The following is a 20087-nucleotide window of genomic DNA, read 5'->3' as shown; positions in this document are numbered from 1 at the left end:
GGGGCAGGTTTTTGCCCAGAGGAGCTCGGGGTGGCTGCCCCAGGTGGCTTTTCCCAACCCTGCTCTGTCACAAGGACTGATCCTGCCTGGACATGGCTGGAGCACAGCCCTTAAAATCTCCCTCCGAGTGCACAGAGGGTTTTGCACAGAGGGTTTGGGGGTGTGGTGCAGCCCCAACACCAATGCAGAGCACAGAGCTGGACAATTCAAACCCTGCCAAACCTTCCAGGAGCCATCACTGAAATGGAAGCAGGCCCAGCTTTCTGCCTATGGACCTAAGTGCAGCTGTCACTGGTGCACCAGGTGACATGAAGGGACATGCACAGGGCTGGTGTGGCACTGGAGAAGCGGATTATTGTCAGGTTCTTTAATAGGATAATGTCCCTGCTCCACTGAGAACAGCCTGAGGGTGCTTTTCCTTCTCTTGATCCCTTTCCTCCCCCCACCCCCTCCCAAAAATGCATAGGTGGAAGAGGCAGAAATTGTTGGGTGAGCCAATTCTCCAGCTGGGAGCTCTCCTGTCTCCTCAGGGCAGTGCCATCTGTGCCAGCTTTAGCTCCATTCTCCGCTGTTTCACTCCTTGCCAGGCACCTCCAGGGCTGGGAGAGGGGAGCCAGAGGCTGACAAAGCCCCTTCCCCGCAGGAGCAGAGAGTGGAGTGCACGGGGCCCTGGACCTGCCTTCCCCACGGACCTGAAGGGCTGGGGGCACTGCAGGGCCACAGTGACAGGGCCACGGTGACAGGGCCACTGACTGGGGACACTGCAGGGCCATGGTGACAGGACCACTGATTGGGGACATTCCAGGGGTGTGGTGACAGGGCCACCATGACAGGGCCACCGATTAGGGACACTGCAAGGTCACAGTGACAGGGCCACTGACTGGGGACACTGCAGGGGCACAGTGACAGGGCCAGCAGTTGGGGACACTGCAGGGCAGTGGTGACAGGGCCATCCCCGCGTACCTGGGGCTGTCGCAGTGGCGCACGGACGAGGACACGCCACCGCCGCACGTCCGGCTGCACTCGCCCCAGGATGACCAGGAGCCCCAGGCTCCGTCCACGCCCTCCGGCCGCGTCCCGAAGGGCACACACTCCCTCTTGTAGCACCACTGCGGGGACACAGAGCTTGGGACACCGCGGGCCTGGGGCTCCTTCTCCCGCAGCCTCCACGGGACACAGATCCAGCTCGAGGCTGGAATCTTCTTTGATCCTGAGGAATCTGAGCTTGGAGATGCACCAGCCTCGGAGACAAATCCTCCAAGGCAAAGGGTGCTCGCCCCTCGTTCGGGTCAGTGGGACCTGTGTCCCCATTCCCAGCCCCTGTGGCACCATCCTGGGGGGCATGCAGGACTGGCAAGGGGTCACATCCCACACATCCCAAACAGCTGTGGCTGCCCCTGGATCCCTGGAAGTGCCCAAGGCTAGGCTGGACACCCTGGGCTATGGAAGATGTCCCTGCCCATGGCACTAGATGAAGTTTAAGGTCCGTCCCAACCCAAACCACCCTGGGATTCTCCTCTGAAAGAGTCTTACAAGGCTCTTACACCTCACATCTTATAAAAGCCCTCGGCAGAGTTCCAGGTGATCTTGGAGCTGCTGCTGCCGGGCAGGGCCAGGATCCCTGGGGGACATGGACACAACCTCTGCCAGCACAGAGTGAGTTTTGTGTGTACTGGGAGCTCAGGCTGTGGTTCATGTGTCCAAAATGTCCTGATCAGTGGAAGGGCTTGGGTTCAAATAAAGTTTAAATTTTAATATCAGCATTGTTGTGTCATTGTTCTGCTGAGGAGCCTTAAAGAATCTGCCTGTCCCCGTCCTACTGGGAGACAGATGCTCATGGAAATTTGCCTGTGAACTATTTCCCTCAGGCCTGGCACGTGTCCCACACCCCCTGGAGTCCCCAGGCATGGCAGGGCTGGGACGGTGCCAGAGCTGCTGCCGCTCTCCGGGCGCGGTGCCGGACACAGAGCCCCGGGGGCTGAGATAATCCCAGGAAGGAAGAAAGCTCTGTGTGCTCCTTCCAGGGGCTGGGAACCCACCCTGGAGCCCTGGCACAGCCTCTGCCTGCTCCTCCTGAGCCAACTCTGCATGGGCAGCTGGGAAAAATGCACGGTGGCTTCCCAGGAATCCCAGCTCACCACCCCTGGGAGCACCAGCGCCTCTCCAAAGGGGATCCCATGTGGAGGAGACGCTCTGCAGGCACAGCCTGGATACTCTGCAATATTCCCACAGCCTGGGAATAGCTCCAGTGAGTCCTGGGGGCCCTTCCCTTCCCTTCCCTTCCCTTCCCTTCCCTTCCCTTCCCTTCCCTTCCCTTCCCTTCCCTTCCCTTCCCTTCCCTTCCCTTCCCTTCCCTTCCCTTCCCTTCCCTTCCCTTCCCTTCCCTTCCCTTCCCTTCCCTTCCCTTCCCTTCCCTTCCCTTCCCTTCCCTTCCCTTCCCTTCCCTTCCCTTCCCTTCCCTTCCCTTCCCTTCCCTTCCCTTCCCTTCCCTTCCCTTCCCTTCCCTTCCCTTCCCTTCCCTTCCCTTCCCTTCCCTTCCCTTCCCTTCCCTTCCCTAACCTTCCCTAACCTTCCCTAACCTTCCCTTCCCTAACCTTCCCTTCCCTTCCCTTCCCTTCCCTTCCCTTCCCTTCCCTTCCCTTCCCTTCCCTTCCCTTCCCTTCCCTTCCCTTCCCTTCCCTTCCCTTCCCTTCCCTTCCCTTCCCTTCCCTTCCCTTCCCTTCCCTTCCCTTCCCTTCCCTTCCCTTCCCTTCCCTTCCCTTCCCTTCCCTTCCCTTCCCTTCCCTTCCCTTCCCTTCCCTTCCCTTCCCTTCCCTTCCCTTCCCTTCCCTTCCCTTCCCTTCCCTTCCCTTCCCTTCCCTTCCCTTCCCTTCCCTTCCCTTCCCTTCCCTTCCCTTCCCTTCCCTCAAGGCTTTTGAAGAACCCTGGTTAAAAACCAGTTACGAAATGGGCAAAAGGAGATTTAAATGTTGAGAAAGCTGGGAAAAAGTCATGATTAGGAGGGAGAAAATGCCACAGTCCCTGAGTGTGCAGCAGGAGGGATGTGCAGCCCCAGGAGCTCTCTGCTCCTCTCTGCCCCAATTCCCAGCAGAACTAAAATGAATGTTTGCAAATAATCATGGATTTGTCAGAGCCATGGTCTCCTCTGCACACCAGCTTCTGCAGCTTCCTCAGGATCTGAAGTGTTTCTTGGGAATTACTTTTCTTCTAGTGGAATGGGGAATGTCCCAGCCTTCATTCTCCATTGACCCCACCATTCTCCAGTGTGCAAAGGCTCTTTGTTTGAGCGGTGCATTCACTTTGTACTGGGGAAAACGGGTGTAGGAGGAGCAGGGAGTGAAGCAACCAAGGCAAAGTTCATGGTCAGGGAAAATCCTGCCCTTCTCTCCCAGCTAAGGGTGATAAACCAAGGTTTCACCATAGCCAGTTTTTCCCAAGTTCCTCTGAAAGCAAAAATCTGGGAAAACTGGGAGGGAAAAAAATCCCCTTTCTCAGATCAGCCAGGAGATCCCAGCAGATCTCAGGAGATCCCAGGAGGGACAGACCCGAGGACAAAGTGCTCATTTAAGGACATGGCATCACTTGAGGTCACCTTGCTGTACCTCAGGGGTGACACCAAGAGGGACTTTGCTGGAGCAGGGATTTCCCATTCCCATTCCATATTCCACATCCCACATTCCACGTTCCACATTCCACATCCCATATCCCACATCCCACATTCCCCATCCCACATTCCCCATTCCAGCACTGCCCAGGCTGAGATCTGAGCTGGATTTTGGGCTGGTTTCTGGGCTCTTTGGCACATCCCAGCCTCCTCCCAGGGCAGCTCTGGGAGTCAGGGCCGGACAGGCTGCTGTGTGCTCCTAAACCAACCCCACGCCCCAGCATGAACAATAATCCCGTTTTTTGCTGGAAAATGGACCCAGCCCCTCCGTGCCAGCCCCCTGCAGGGCCCAGGGCTGCCTTACCCCCTTGTCGATGGTGTTGGTTTGGCAGATGGTGCCCTCGGCCGCCGGGATGCTGTTGGTGATGCAGCGGTTGCTTTTGCTCAGACACCACAGCTCGCTGCACACTTCCTGCAGAGCAGAGAGGGAGATTTGGGGGCAGCAGGGGCAGGGAGGAGGGCAGAGACAAAGAAACAAAACCCAGATCAGGATTTGCTTGTGCCAGGGGCAGCGTCACACCCCGGAGGCACCAGCTGGGCGGGGCACGGGCACTTCATCTGTAGAAAGCAGTTGGGGAACAGTTTGGGTTTTTTCTTTATCTCTTGTAACTCCAGGGGGAGGAGAGTGGATGCCTTCTGATAAAATCAGCTGTTAAAACCAGGTGGGGCAGCGTTTCTTATCTCTGTCATCAACTTTGACCACCCTCCAGAGGATATCTTCTGTTAATGGGCCATTAAGGCTCACCAGTGCCATCACACATTCCATCATCCATTGGGAGATGCTCCACCCAGTGGGGAGGAGCCAACCATTCCCTACCCAGATAAAAATGGGGACACAGGGACCCCAGATATTCCTTTTTTCCACTGGATTCCCAGAGGAAGAGCGGACTCATCTCACCACCACTGAACCTGTCTACAGGATCATCTCTGCTCCAACAGAACCACATCTGTCACTACAGGAGGATTTATTTGGGCTGTTTCCAACACCCTGAACAGGGTGTCAGGTTGTATTCCTGACTCCATCAAGGTTTTCTAGTATTTTTGTTTGTCTGCTTGCCTTTTTTTTTTTTTTTAATTGCTGCATTTGTATTTTTAATATTCCTAGTAAAGAACTGTTATTCCTATTCTCATTTTTTTGTCTGAAAGCTCCTAATTGCAAAATTGTAATAATTTGTGGGGGGGATTGCTTTACATTCTCCATTCCGAGGGAAACTCCAGTTTTCCCTGACAGATACCTGTCTTTCCAAACCAAGACAGAATTTGGCCCCAGGGAACACTGAGTGTCTTCAGCATGGTGGGGGCAACATGAGATCAGCCCCTGCCAGGTCTGATCAGTCACCCCAAGGCCACTGACAGCTGTCCCCCTTCTCTGGGCTCAGCCTGAGCTCTTGTGGGATTCCCTGGCTGTGGAGGTTCCCTGGGCTCAGGTGGCAGAGCCAGCCCATGCCCCAGAGGACACCTCGGTGACACCTGAGCTAATCCTGCTGTCCTTGTCCCCACCCCTCTTCCCAGGGCTGAGGGATGTTCCCAGGTTTGCATCTGTGCAGCGGGGGCTGAGCCCGTTCCTGGCTCCTTCCGTGAGCATCCCAAAGCCAGGTGGATCCAGAGCTGCCTCTGCAGGAATCTGGGGCTCCCTGTGAGCATCCACAGCACAGCTGGAGGTGTCCCTGCTCACAGTGTGACCTCCAGCCAGCCCAAGGATCCCAAAGATTCCTCTGGAATTTTTAGAGCTGGTTTTTGAATGATCAGAATAATGCCAAATCCCGAGCCAGCCCTTCAGAACTGGGCACCTCTTGGTGTCTGCTCCGTGCAGTTGTGTCCACTGGGTGACTCCAGACCTCTTTCCAGGAGGTTTCCTGAGCCACAGATCCTGAGCTTCAGCCCATCCTGACCTCTTAGAGCTCCAGCAAACAAAAATCTTCCCCTGGTTGTCACGGGACCCACCCAAAAGTGACATCAGAATGTCCAGGCCCTTTGCAGCTCCTGTGGCTCTCAATACCCCAGGCTGGACTTCAGCACCTGTGAACTGCACAGCAACCCCTAAAATCTCATTTCCTGAGTTTCCTGCCTGGTCCCTATTCCTGCCTGGTTCCTATTCCTATCCTGTTCCTATTCCTACCGAAACAACCTATGGAAAACTTGCTGCTTTTCAGGAGCAGCCTGTCATGACTGAGGTTTTCCAGGAAATGTTAAACAGGTTCACGGTGTCAGTGACAGAACTGTCCTGAGATGGGGAGCAGGGCCTGAGCTGCTGCCACCGCCAGTGTCATGGAATCATGGAATTCACCTTGGAAAAGCCCTCTAAGGTCATCAAGTCCAACCATCAACCCTGCACTGCCAGGCCCATCACTAAACCATGTCCCCAAGTGCCACAGGCACACGTGTTTGGACACTTCCAGGGATGGGGACTCCACCACTGCCCTGGGCAGCCAATGCCTCTCCTATCTTTTCAGTGAAAAAAATTTTCCTAATATCCAATCTAAACCCACCCTGGAGCATTGAGGCTATTTCCTCTTGGCCTTTCACTTGTCACCTGGGACAAAACTGATCCCTCCCAGCTGTCCCCTCCTGTCAGGGAGCTGTGCAGAGCCACAAGGTCCCCCCTGAGCCTCCTTTTCTCCAGACTGAGCCCCTTTCCCAGCTCCCTCAGCCCCTCCTGGTGCTCCAGCCCCTTCCCCAGCTCTGTTCCCTTCCCTGGACATGCTCCAGCCCCTCAGTGTCATTTGTGGAGTGAGGGGCCCAGAGCTGCCCCCAGGATTTGAGATGCCTCAGCATTGCCAGCACAGGGGACAGTCCCTGCCCTGCTGATCCTGCTGGCCACACTATTCCTGACACGAGCCAGCACGTCCTGGGCATTCTTGGCTACCTGGGCACACTCTGGCTCCCGCTCCTACCTGGCACAGTGACCATCAGCCTCCTCCTGCCCCGCGGGAGCAGTGACCCAGCAGGCAGCTTTAGCCACCTGTCCCCAGTGAGGTGACAGCCCATTCCTCACCCCCTGGGCTAGATCCACCCTCCCTTCTATTCCTGCCCCCCAGGCTGGATCCAGCCTTCCCTGCATTCCTGCCCTGCCCAAGGTGTATCTTAAAGGCCTTTCAACAAATACCTGCTTTATTCTCCATCTCTGTCCAGTCTCTGTTTCAGGTCAGCCTTCCCAAGGCATCACACGGACCTCTCCTTCCCCCCACGTCCCCTCCTCCAGCCCTGGGAACCGATAGTAAAGCAGGAAGGCTCTCTACCCCGTATTTACACTGGCGGGATTTGACTCCGTACTGGAAGCGGCACTGCTCGTCGGCATCGTAGGCCTGGCCCGGGGCCACCGTGGGGTAGATGAAATCCTGCTTGGGAGGAGCGTTGTTCAGGCACAATCCCATCCCGGAGCTGAAAGCAGACAGGGAGAATCAGAGCTCGGAAAGGCTGAGGGCACAGAGAGAATTTGGGGTGGGGGATCAGCAGCTGGCTCCAGCTGGGGCTGAGCTTGGCCACGTGAGGGGACAAAGCTGGGTCTGATCTGGGCACGAAAAAGAGCCCTGAAATCCTTCCAGCTGTGTGCCCCGGGCTGGGAAACACATCCTGGTTCCAAGGTAACTCTGGAAGTGTTGATCTGAGGGTTCATCGAATATTCTGAGCTGGGAGGGACCCTCAGGGATCATCAGCCCAGCCCTGTCCCTGCACAGACACCCCAACAATGCCACCCTGAGCATCCCTGAGAGCGTTGTCCAAACGCTCCTGGAGCTCTGGCAGCCTTGGGGCTGAGACCATTCCCTGGGGAGCCTGGGCAGTGCCCCAGCACCCTCGGGGGGAAGAACCTTTCCCTGAGCTCCAGCCCATTCTGCAGGCTGCTGCCAGCCCCTGGTTGTCCCCATGGCAGAGTGCAGGCAGGTGTGCCCAGGCAGGTGTGCCCAGCACCCTCAGGTGGGTATTGGGTGGGCAGAGGGGCTGCTCCCCCACCCATCTGTGAAGCCCCAGCTGAAGGCAACCGGAGCCTTCCTCTCCAATCCCGACCTCCTGCTTGCCAGAGCTTTGTAGGAGCATCCAAATCCAGCCAGAAACGCCTTTCCCTCCCCTTTCCTCTCTGCTCTCTGAGCTCCCCCTAAATCAAGGCCGCTGTCATCACCCCCAGCCCCAAACCCTGCACACACCACGTCCCACCGGAGGCTCCTGGAGCACGGGGTGGCCAGCAGGGAGCACGAGGAGCAGGGCTGACCTCTCCATCCTCCCCCAGGCGTGCCAGGAGCTCGGGGTCAGCAGAGGACGGGCAGGCAGGCTGTGCCACGTGCCTCGCTGCCTGCACGGCCAGCGGTCACCAGCGCGGGGGACAGGCCTGGCCACGGCCAAGCTGCAGCTGCCAGGTTTGGGATTTGTGGGATTTGCTGCCAAGCCACGAGGTTCGGAGGTCTGGCCGTGCCTGGCAGGACAGAGGCAGCCCCCTTGCCTGCTCCTCTGGCTGCTTTCCAGAAGCTGAGCTCTGCTCTTCAGACTCCCTGGGGGCTTCCCTCCACTCTGACCCCACACTTGTGCTGCTTCCAGTCATCCCTCAAGCCCTGCCCAGTCCTTTCTTTAGGAAGTGCCATTGTCCTACAAAAAACCCTCACCAGAATGGATCCTTTGGGATTGCTTTGGGATGGGAGGGCAGGGGCTGCCTGAACCCTGCACAAGGGTTTGACTCAGGCATGGTGACAGCCTTGAAACTCTGGGATTTGGGAGCCTAAATCATCTCATCCCAGCCCCTGCCATGGCAGGGACACCTTCCACTGTCCCAGGCTGCTCCAAGCCCTGTCCAGCCTGGCCTTGGGCACTGCCAGGGATCCAGGGGCAGCCACAGCTGCTCTGGGCACCCTGTGCCAGGGCCTGCCCACCCTCATAACAAAGAAATTCCTCCTAATATCCAATCTAACCTGCTCTCTTTCAGTTTGCATCCATCCCCCCTTGTCCTGTCCCACCTCCTGAATCATAAAGGTGCTTTGTAAAAAAAATAAAACCAAAATCTTTGCCCTGCTTTGCTCATTCACACTGAAAACTCCTCCTCACTGCCTGGAGAAAGTGCCTGCACCACACAGACCCAATCCTGTCCCCAGACCCTCCTTCCCCACCACATCAACCCTTCTTTCCCTGCCTGGACTTCAGAACCAGCCAAATGCCTCCAGGGGGACTGATCTATGTGTGATGTTGTGAAAAACCCAAATAAAGCTCTCCCAGCCACAACATAAATGGCTTTAGATGTCCAATGGGCAGGAAAAACACGGGGAAGTCCAAAGGAAGGAAAGAACGTGGCTCTGGGGACAGGATGAGGTGCTGCAAGACAAGACAGGAGGTGCTGGGGGATTTGGGGGCCTTGCTTTTGAGAGGAATGGCAGATTTGTCTTTACAAACAATTGTTGGGTCTGCTGGGAGACAAAACTAGCACTGAGAGATAAGAGAAACAATGGGAAGGATTCCAGTGATGGATGAATGGAAAAGAAGATATTTGCCTTTACAAACAGACCATAGGTTTGCTGATAAATGAAACTGGATATTGAAAGATGAACAGGAAAACTGGGGAAAACCCATAAATTCCATAAGAATTAACAATTAAAAGGGAGGTTATACATTAAAGTGGAATCTTAGCTCTTAGGCATTCTGGGAAGTCTGTACCTCAGCCAGTGGGGAAAGAGAGGGAAATGTGGCTGGAAATTAGAATAAAAAGGAGGCTAGGCCCCCAAAAATCTGAGAGACCCCAGGGGAAATGCCCCATGGCCTCTCCCTTCATTCGAATAAAGTAAAAAGACTCCTCTGCCCCCTTTTTGGACATAAACCTCTGGCGTTTGCGGATTAATATTCCAACACTTTGGCTTTACCCGGGGACTGACGGGAGGGCAGGGAGAGGAGGGTTCCTTACTCCAGGAAGCTGGTGATGTAATCCCTGCTGCACGTGGACCACACGAACGGGTTGGTCTTCATGGTGATGTGCGCAGCCATCAGCTTGGCCGTCTCCTGCCCCCGCGAGCCGCAGGTGTTGCCCACCCCGTCGTGGTTCATGCCAAACCTGGGCACAGAGAGAGAGAGGGGACATCAGCTGGGCACAGAGGGAGAGGGGACATCAGCTGGGCACAGAGAGAGAAGGGACATCAGCTGGGCACAGAGAGAGGGGACATCAGCTGGGCACAGAGAGGGGACATCAGCTGGGCACAGAGAGAGAGAGGACATCAGCTGGGCACAGAGAGAGAGAGGGGACATCAGCTGGGCACAGAGAGAGGGGACATCAGCTGGGCACAGAGAGAGGGGACATCAGCTGGGCACAGAGAGAAGGGACATCAGCTGGGCACAGAGAGAGAGAGGGGACATCAGCTGGGCACAGAGAGAGAGGGGACATCAGCTGGGCACAGAGAGAGGGGACATCAGCTGGGCACAGAGAGAGAGAGAGGGGACATCAGCTGGGCACAGAGAGAGAGAGGACATCAGCTGGGCACAGAGAGAGAGGGGACATCAGCTGGGCACAGAGAGAGGGGACATCAGCTGGGCACAGAGAGAGAAGGGACATCAGCTGGGCACAGAGAGAGAGAGGGGACATCAGCTGGGCACAGAGAGAGAGAGGGGACATCAGCTGGGCACAGAGAGAGGGGACATAGCTGGGCACAGAGAGAGAGGGGACATCAGCTGGGCACAGAGAGAGAGGGGACATCAGCTGGGCACAGAGAGAGGGGACATAGCTGGGCACAGAGAGAGAGGGGACATCAGCTGGGCACAGAGAGAGAGGGGACATCAGCTGGGCACAGAGAGAGGGGACATCAGCTGGGCACAGAGAGGGGACATCAGCTGGGCACAGAGAGGGGACATCAGCTGGGCACAGAGAGAGGGGACATCAGCTGGGCACAGAGAGGGGACATCAGCTGGGCACAGAGAGAGAGGGGACATCAGCTGGGCACAGAGAGAGAGAGGGGACATCAGCTGGGCACAGAGAGGGGACATCAGCTGGGCTTTGGCAGGCCTGCATGGTCCCCATGAAAGGTTCCCAGCCCGTGCTGGTGGGAGCAGAGCAGTGGGAGTTTCTGTTGATTTAATTTCTGCAGAGACATTTCAGAAGGTGGAAACACACAGAAAAGCCTTATGCTTCTTCATAAAGATCTTTTTAATGCATCTCTGCTTGGGAGCCCTGAAGTAGCTGGATCACTTGGTGTATTCCGTGTGCTGGGGCAGTATTTGTCTGTGAAATGTAATATTGCAGTTTCCAGAAATCCCTGTGTGAAATTAATCAGCCCAAATATCAGCCAATATTTAAAAATCAAATAGCATTTAAATCTGATGGAAGTCACGACTGAAAATTCAGAGACAGTTAGAAAAGGACTTTTAAATTAAATTTTCTCTTAAGTATTTGAGTCTAGAAAGATACACATAGGCAAAAAGGGACAAAACCCAAGTTAGAGAAATCTGATTAAAAACTCTACTTCAACTAAAGTCTGCGTCTCAACATCTTATTAATGTCAGAGCAATATGAGCTGAGGCTCACAGGGAGCAGGCTGAAAGGGGTGATGCATGTTATGAACAAGTTTATAGGTTAATCAATTGTTACCACGTCCTGTTAATTGTTAAACGTTACCATGTCAAATATTGATCCCCAAGATGAATGCATAGACTGTTAATCCCCCTATTGTTAATTACCCTAACCAACAGTCCCTTACCTGTATCCTTTTTCTGTTGGGTATAACCTCTGCTCCCCAAAATGGTGCACAATATGCAAATAAAGGGACACTGAGACACTGGGTACCACTTATGGACAAAACCTCCTTGAGACAACGAGCCAGTGCAAAATCTGAGACTAGAAGCAGCACGCCCAGACCGGCAGAGAAGCAGAGAAGATGGGACCACCAACCAAAGCAACTCCACCATGTCACCGTGACCTCAACAGTTCTTCACCTGCAGGATCCCCCCTCAGACAACAAACCCAAAATTGGACTTCCCAGGTGTGCCCAAAATTGGACTTCCCAGGACGGAAGCCCCAGCTCTGCTCTGTCTCAAAGCTGCCACCTCCTCCTGCATGTCACCAAAAGGCAGCAGTGGTGGTGTGTGCGACCCCGCAGGCCCCACCCAGAGCTGAATTCTCAATAAAGGCGTTAAAAAGGAGCTCTCTGTGTCCCTTGCTCTCAGAGTTAATTCCAGTGCACTCACGTGTGGCCGATCTCGTGGGCGATGGTGAAGGCGGTGGCCAGCCCGATGTCCTCGTTGATGCTGCAGCTCCGCTCCCGCTCGCACATCCCGCCCACGGGGGCCAGGCCTGGGCAGGGGACAGAGCTGTCACACAAGGCCACCACAGGGCGGCCGAGGGGACAAGGAGGTGTTTGGGTGTGGGAACTGAAAAAGCAGAGGGCTTTCATGACGTTGCAGTAAGCTGACATTGATAGGGGTTTGAAACAGAGCTGAATTTTAGGCTGTGAAGTATGGGGAGCATAGAAAGTTTTTGAGCTGCAAAAAATATAAAACAAGCAACTATTGTTGTAAGGTGTAGTGTTTATAAGGCTTAAGTGTGTAGTGTTTATTGATTGGCTTAAGTAGATGCTTGTAAGCTTTTAGCATCAGCCTATTGGCTAAAAAGCTTTTAAAAGGTCTTGTAGCAAAGAGAACTTTGGTTTCTGTTGTTATGGTGTGAGTTTTACCATCTTTAATGTCTCCACCTTCAGTGAGACTGATAATGAAATAAAAAACTCGTGGAACACCTCTCAGTTGGCCCATCCTGTTATTAGAGATTAGATCCAGCATTTGGGGACCGCCTGGTGTGCTCTGTAACACTGAGCACAGCCAGTTCCTTCTCACCATTGCTGGGCTTTGGGATGCTCAGGGCTCTTGTAGGACATGGTCACTCAGCACTAATCGTAAATTAACAGTGACAGGCTCAGAAATGCTAAGAAAGGGTCAAAATCCTCTGAATTTTGCACCCAAACAGTGCAGAGGGAGCAAATGTTGGCTCAGCCCTGGTGGGGGAATCTCAGATGGGCTGCACCATCTCTGGGTGTCCAAACCTGGGCAGGGAGAGCTGAGCAAGCCAGGATCCAACCTTGGCCGTGCCTGGCACACACCAGGAATCCAGCACGGCTCATTTGGAGGAGTGGATGATGCTGAAATTCCCCCGGAATTGTGACAGCAAATTCCCTCTGCCAAGCCCCCACCAGCACAAGCTGTGCCCCTGCCCTGGGGGCCAGGGACGGGCCTGGCTGTGCCCGTGGAATGATTTGAGCCATCCCAGCACCCCCAGCCTCAGCCTCCCCCCCGGGCTCCTCCTCTGCAGCCGCACTGGGTCAGAGATGCAGAGCTCTCCCCTCTGCACTGCAGTGATTCGGGGCAGGAACCCCTCCCTGCCTGCCCGGGCTACACCAGGGTGACACAAACCAGGAGCTGCAGCCAGAGAGGGCTGCAGGCTCTGGCTGTGTCCCGCTGTGTCAGGAAAGGATTCCCTCCACAGCCATCACAGAACAGTCGGATTTCTCCCTGCTCAGCCAGGAACAGTCCAGCAGCCAAGCCCAGGCTGTGAGTGGCTCTCGATCACCAGGCTGGAGCTGGCCCGGGGATGGAGCAGAGCAGGGTTCCAGGGCCCAGCCAGCCCCAGGGCTGCTGGTTTAGCATCCACTGAGGGGATGAGAGGCTGGAAACCACTGGTCTGGTGCTGGCCCTGCTGCTGGTGCTGGGGCAGGAGCTTCACCTTCACTGGGAATGGGAATGGCACAGGTGGAAAGGGGGATGCAACAGGTGGGAAGGGAATGGAACAGGTGGGAAGGGAATGGAATAGGTGGGAAAGGATGGCACAGGTGGGAAAGAAAATGGAAGAGGTGGGAAGGGGAATGGCACAGCTGGAAAGGGGATGGCACAGCTGGAAAGGGGATGGCATAGCTGGGAAGGGGATGGTACAGATGGGAAGAAATGGCACAGCTGGAGAGGGGAACGGTACAGGTAGGAAGGGATGGCACAGCTGGAAAATGGCACAGGTGGGAAAGGAGATGGTACAGATGGGAAGAAATGGCACAGCTGGAAAAGGGGAAAGAGCTGTGAAGGGGATGGCACAGCTGGAAAGGGGATGGCACAGGTGGGAAAGGGATGGCAAAGCTGGGAAGGGGATGACAAAGCTGGGAAGGGGATGGCACAGGTGGGAAAGGAGTGGCACAGGTGGGAAAGGGATGGCACAGGTGGGAAAGGGGTGGCACAGGTGGGAAAGGAGTGGCACAGGTGGGAAAGGGATGGCACAGCCCATGCTCATCACATCCCCGAAGCTCTGTGTGCTGCAGGGGGCTGCTGAGGGGTGTCAGAGCTGTACTCACCCAGGGTGCCACAGGGCTTGTTCTTGTAGATGCAAATGTCGTACCTGTGGAGGGGAGGAGGCAGCGTTAAGGACACTCCTGATTTTGGGGTTTTTTTATTTTGCTGATGTGTTCACATCCAAACCACTCCAAACCAGCCCGTGGAACATTTTTGGGATGGAAAGTACCAACAGTGGCAGGGAGGACAACACTCACTCTACCCAGGCTGAGATTCACTGAGGATTTTAATGACATCTCCTGTGCTTTAACTCTGGGGCAGAGCTGAGCCAGGCCAGAGGTTTGGTTTTGATGAAGTGTGGTGGTAGAGCATGAGCAGGGCAGGGAACGGAGCTGGGAAGGGGCTGGAGCTCCAGGAGGGGCTGAGGGAGTTGGGGATGCTCAGCCTGGAGAAAAGGAGGCTCAGGGGGGACCTTGTGGCTCTGCACAGCTCCTGACAGGAGGGGACAGCCGGGGGGGTCGGGCTCTGCTCCAGGGAACAGGGACAGGAGAGGAGGAAACGGCCTCAGGCTGGGCCAGGAGAGGTTTAGATCGGATTTTAGGGAAAATTTCTTCATGGAAAGGATTATCAGGCATCGGAATGGGCTGCGCAGGGCAGTGGTGGAGTCACCACTCCAGGAGGTGTTAAAAACATGAGCAGATGTGGCACTTCAGGGTGTGGTTTAGTGGGCAAGGGGATTCGGTCAAAGGTTGGACTTGATGACCTTGGAGGCTTTTTCCAACCCTTATGATTCCATAAATCAGCAGGGACAAGGTTATTCCAGAGCTGGAGCTCTCTGGGTTTGGGTGGGTCCAGCTCTGCTCCCCAGCACTCCCTTTGGGCACAGGGGAAGGGGACAGGGCCAGCCCCTGCTCTGTCACCTCGGCTCTCTGGCAGGAAATGTTATCAATCAGAGAAACACAGAATCCCAGCATGGTTCAGGTTGGAAATGACTTTAAAAATCATCTCATCCCACCCCCTGCCATGGGCAGGGACACCTTCCACTGTCCCAGGGTGCTCCAAGCCGCGTCCAACCTGACCTTGGACACTGCCAGGGACAGGGCATATGAAATTCTGATTAAAAACAAAATAAAAACAAGGAAAACGTTTCAGCTTGAAAACATATTCCATTTCAAACCCCACTGTGGTTTCGTGAAAACACTCAAGTGATTTTTTTTAATCTATTTTTTTTTCACTTCAGTTCTTTCCTGAGAATTTTCCAAACAAATCCAGTCTGGGTTGATTCAAGGTGACTCTTCCCTCTGTTCCTGGCCTCGACTTCCAGCCATTCCATGAAGGAATCCACTGTTTGCACATCATTAGCTGGGTACAAGGAAAGGTAAAACAAGGAGAGCAAAAACCTCCTCCAAACAGAAACACAGCATCCTCAAAATGGGAAGAGGTGGCAGCTCCAGTTTGGGTTAGAGAGGGAATATTCTCATTCCCTTGCAAAAATAAACATTTGGGGTTTGCAAAGGTGGGCTGAAAGGGGCCAGGCTGAGAGCTGGGTAGGGTGGGGGCAGCTGGGGGACTGGGGACAGCTGGGCTGGGCCACCCCGGAGCCAGGCTGGGGCTGCACCGAGGATTGGGACCCCAGGGCAGGTATGGGGACACCCATGGGGTGAGGATTGAGGATTGTGATCCCAGAGCGGATTTGGGGACACCCATGGGGTGAGGATTGAGGATTGTGACTCCAGAATGGTTTTAGGGACACCCATGGGGTGAGGATTGTGGATTGTGACACCAGGGCGGGTTTGGGGTTTCCAGGTAGGACCCTCTGGCACCGCTGGCCCCACTGACCCCTCGGGGATGAGGGTGGGCGGTGGGAAGCGGCAGCACACGAGGGGTTAAGTGCGGCCCATTCCCGGGGATGGCTCCTGTCCCTTTGGCCCCTGGCACTCCCTGGAAGTGCCCAAACCTCTCCCCTCCTCTCGGCAGGAAATCCAGCAAGCGCAAAACATTTGTTGCTTTGTTTTGAGCGAATGCCTTTAAAGCCTTGGGAGGCTCTGCTTTGACACGTCCCCGCAGGAGGAAAAAGCCCCGAGCTCAGCAAGATCTTATCGGGACACCGGGAATTTATGGGGGCCGGATGCGCTGTCCAGGCTCAGCGAGCGGCTCCGGGTGGCTCAAACAGCTGGAGGGAGGACGGAGAGCTCGGAGCCGGCGTTTGCATCCCACACGTGGGAGGGAGGGCAGGAAAAAGCTGCAGCCCCCTCGGGACGGGCAAAATCTGGGGCTGGGAGGCCCTTTTGTCGCTCCTCTGCGGGGTCATCCATGGGATGTTCCAGGCTCGCGCTGGAGCTGGAGCAGGAGAGCGGCACAGGGATAAAGGGAGCGGCTCCCACTTGGAGGCTCCCCTCTCCAGCACTTTCATTTCCCGACTTTCTTTCCACAGGAGAGGGGGAAAAGGCACAAAATGATGTTGGGTTTGCCTTTGGCCCCTCGCAGGGTGTTTGGCCTCTGCCCAAGCAGGGATCTGAGGGCACTGGAGGGACAATCCTGGATACAGCCAGCAGCACCTGGGGAGCTCAGCACCCCCTGTACCTCCAACCCTGCAGCAGCCTGTGACCTTCCAGCTGCTCTGCCGTTCCTTCCACTGTCCCTGTCATCCTCTCTGTGTCCTCTTTCCTTTTGACCATCCCTCCATCCATCCGTCCATCCGTCCATCCGTCCATCCGTCCATCCATCCATCCATCCCTCCATCCCTCCATAATGAACTGGAGTGGGGATTGATAACGAACTGGAGTGCAGGGTGATAAACTGAACTGGAGTGGACATTGATAACAAACTGGAGTGGAAATTGATAATGAACTGGAGTGGAGACTGATAATGAATGGGGTGGAGACTGATAATAAACTGGAGTGGAGATTGATAACGAACTGGAGTGCAGGGTGATAACCTGAACTGGAGGCTGATAACCATCTGAGCTGCAATGATCTGCATCCACTGAGAGTCAGGAAGCCCTGGGTGAGCCCCATGGCCAGCCCTGGGGACAGGTGCCAGCCCTGGGGACAGGTGCCACCCTGGGGACAGGTGCCACCCTGGGGACAGCGCTCACCTGGTGATGAGCACGGCGGTGTCGTGGTTGGCAATGCCGTTATCGGGGATGGCGTTCCCGTTGCCGTTCCTGTTCACGATGGATTTCTGCCACTTGCAGAAGCTGTCCAGGGATTTCCCGGCGTGGTGGTTGATCTCCAGCGTGGGCTGCGATGGAAGGAATGGGAGAGTGTTCCCAGGAAAGCTCTGGTGGGGAGGCGCTGCCCGTGCCGTGCCAGCAGAGCACGGACACCACTCCAGACACCCCCAGTTCCTCATGGAGGCCATGGGAAAGCAAGAAAAGTGGGACTTCAGGAGAACTAAAGCTGCTTAAACATCCCTAAAGTCACCTTATCATGGAAAGAATCAGATTCCCAGTCCTCAGCCCAGTGCTCAGGGGGTGTTGGGAGGATATGGAGCCTTGGGGAAGAATTGCTGGGAGTGACATCCAGAGGGGACACACAGCTCCTGAAGGGAAGTGCAGACACAGGACAGGCTCAGCAAAGCCCAGCTTACCTGATCCTCAGTGAGCAGGATCAGCCGAGTCACCAGGATATTGACAATATTGCCCAGACTCGAGTCCTGGAAAAGTTTGGCAACCTGACCTCCAAGAAACAAGAAAAGAGGAGTCTTAAAAATGAGCTCCGTGTCGGGGCGAGCTGGGGAGGGCTGGGCACTGCGGGGAAGGTGGGGCTGGGCTCTGAACACAACATTTTTGGGAAGCAGGGGTGGGAATGGGCTCCACATCACCGCTTGAGGAGCAGAACCCCCAAAACCACGGTCAGAGCTCGCTGTCTCAGAGCAGTGAAGCCAAAATCCCGCAGCAGCTCCTCCCTGCCCAGAGCCCAGGTGGGGCAGCCCTGGGGATGGAAAGGGGAAGGCAGAGAATCCCCAGGGGATCGGGGAGGGCACAGGATCCCCAGATCGGGGAGGGCACAGCAAACCCCGGGGATCGGGGGGGCCGCAGCAAACCCCGGGAATGTGCCGCCGCCACAGGCGGGTGTTTCGGGGCAGATGAAACGCCTCGAACCGGGATTGTTTGAAAATCTGGCGTCGGCTTTAGAAATGCAAAGCGTGAAAAGCGATCCTGCGGAGGACGGGACAAAGAGCCGTCACACAGGGGCTTTCAGAGGGTTGATGGAGAACTTCCAAGCCCATCTCACCTCGCAGGAGGAGCCAGCGCGGCCGATTCAGGCTGTTAATGCACCCAGCCTGGTGCCCCGCCGCCAGCGGTGCCCCAAACCAGAACCGCAGCTCGGGGGGGGATTTCTGCCACCCCTCTCGCTGCTCAGCCCCCAGGCGTGAGAGCTCCCTGTCCTTATGCTTTCCCATGTGTTTCTCAGCTTGCCTGGCCGCATTTGCAATGCTAATGTGAGCTGAGAGATGCTGCTCAAAGAGCGGCTTTTGTTCCCGCAGCCCGGGGTCAGACGGGCCGGAGTTTACCTCTCCAGCCTCCGTGCTCCCCCTGCTCAGCAGCAGCAGCCTGGCAGGATTTTTGACCCCAAAGCCTTGCTCTGAGCCTGGGGAGAGGCCACTGCCAGCCAGGAGCAGACCCTGTCGCTCCCCATCCAGCTCGGTGCAGGAAAAGTTCCTTTTCACAGACATTGGGGGTGATGAGCAGGAGCTCTCCCCGCAGGGTTCCTGGTGCGGGTATAACACTTACAATATTCATGATGGCCAGGATGTACTGCTCGATGTCCCTGCGGCCGTGGTAGCCCACCATCATCTTGTCAGCCACTACCAGGGTCTCCACGTAGCGCTCGGTGCTCACCGACCTCTTCAGGGGCAGCTGCCCGCGCTGGCTGTGGTTGCCCGATGGCTTCAGAGGGGAGGGTTTCAGCGTCCTCAGCCACCAGTGCCTCCCCTTCCAGGGCTTCTCGTCTGCACAGGGAGGGAACGGGATGGTTCTGGTGCCTCTCGGGCAGGAGCTCCCGGCTCACAGGGGTGAGGGGTGGGTTTGAGGGGAGGGAAGGCCATGGAGGAGCTCTTAAGCTGCACCAGGGGAAGTTTGGGTTAGATGTCAGGAAAGGCTTCTTCACTGAAAGAGGATTGGGCACTGGAATCGTCTGCCCAGGGAGGTGGTGTTTAAACCACCCCTGGGTGTGTTTGAAAGGAGCCTGGATGTGGCACTCGGTGATGAGGAGGTGTTGGGTCGTGGGTTGGACTAGATGATCTGAAAGGTCTTTTCCAGCCAAGTTCATCCTGTGATTCTGTAATTTGTGCACCCCGTGTGGATCCAGAAAATGTCCCAAAGTCAGCCCGGGGCTGTGTACGCCCTGCTGTCATCTCGCCTGCCCTCCTGGCTCCTCCTGTCCCCTCCTGCCCAGCACATCCGTGCCCAGCCCACCGCAGCCCCCGAGGCTGCACAGCCCTGCCCTCTCCTCAGCCCCAGGGTGGGTTTAGAGGCCACACAGCACAGCCTGAGGATGAGGCCCTTGCAGACCCTTTCCTCTTTCCTTTTCCTGCCTGGACCTGGAGTTAGGACTTGGCTTTTCCACTGCAGAAAGGGCTGCAGCCCCTGCAGCAGCAGCAGCTTGGTGGACTTTGCTTCCAGTGTTGCTGACCTGAGCCTGGGGGTGTCTCCAACAGAGCCATCAATTCCCCACCTGGAGACCACCAGGGGGCAGGGGAGGTGACTGGGACACTCCAGCCCTGCTCCTGCCCTGCCAGCAGATCCAGCTGGATCCCTTCCCCTGCTCTGAGGCTGGATCATCACATCCAGTGAGGCTGGGAACGTGGGCAGGCCTCACAAAGCCCCAAAACCTCACAGCTCCAGCTCCTCCAGAGATCCAGGGGAGATCCTGGGGGCATTCAGGGACCAGGGGAGCTGGGCAGGACAGGACAGGACAGGACAGGACAGGGCAGGGCAGGACAGGGCAGGACAGGATAGGACAGGGCAGGGCCAGCCAGCAGGGCCAGGGGATGGCGTGGCCTTGCTAGAGCCATCGCACTGCAGTTGTTCTCAGCTCCCTTTGGCCTGTGGTTCCCACTGCTCATCTCTGCTTTCCAAGAAGCAATTAGGAGCAGGCTAAATTATTTCTGGAAGCTGGGGAATGTGGCAGAGAGTCAGCAGGAGGGGAGGCTGCTGGAGCTTCATCCAGTGCAGCTTTGGGGGCTGGGGGGAGGC

At 56.0% G+C, this 20087-nt stretch overlaps 1 protein-coding gene across 2 annotated transcripts in view; it reads right to left on the bottom strand.

The window, feature by feature from the left end:
• ADAMTS10 (ADAM metallopeptidase with thrombospondin type 1 motif 10) overlaps positions 1 to 20087 on the bottom strand; it is a 65395-nt gene that overhangs the window by 18150 nt on the left and 27158 nt on the right. For both annotated transcript variants that reach the window (XM_063403235.1, XM_063403234.1), the window contains exons 5-13: positions 18624 to 18841; positions 17477 to 17560; positions 16983 to 17128; positions 13948 to 13991; positions 11810 to 11915; positions 9543 to 9689; positions 6904 to 7045; positions 3969 to 4076; positions 964 to 1109 (exon numbers count right to left, since the gene is read on the bottom strand). In XM_063403235.1, coding sequence (XP_063259305.1) covers positions 964 to 1109; positions 3969 to 4076; positions 6904 to 7045; positions 9543 to 9689; positions 11810 to 11915; positions 13948 to 13991; positions 16983 to 17128; positions 17477 to 17560; positions 18624 to 18841 — 1141 coding nt within the window. The remainder of the gene's footprint in view (positions 1 to 963; positions 1110 to 3968; positions 4077 to 6903; positions 7046 to 9542; positions 9690 to 11809; positions 11916 to 13947; positions 13992 to 16982; positions 17129 to 17476; positions 17561 to 18623; positions 18842 to 20087) is intronic.

Source organism: Prinia subflava, chromosome 8 (assembly GCF_021018805.1).
Source record: "Prinia subflava isolate CZ2003 ecotype Zambia chromosome 8, Cam_Psub_1.2, whole genome shotgun sequence".
NCBI lineage: Eukaryota > Metazoa > Chordata > Aves > Passeriformes > Cisticolidae > Prinia > Prinia subflava.
Note: the sequence above shows the minus strand (reverse complement) of the source record. Positions and strands in the feature narration are given on the sequence as shown.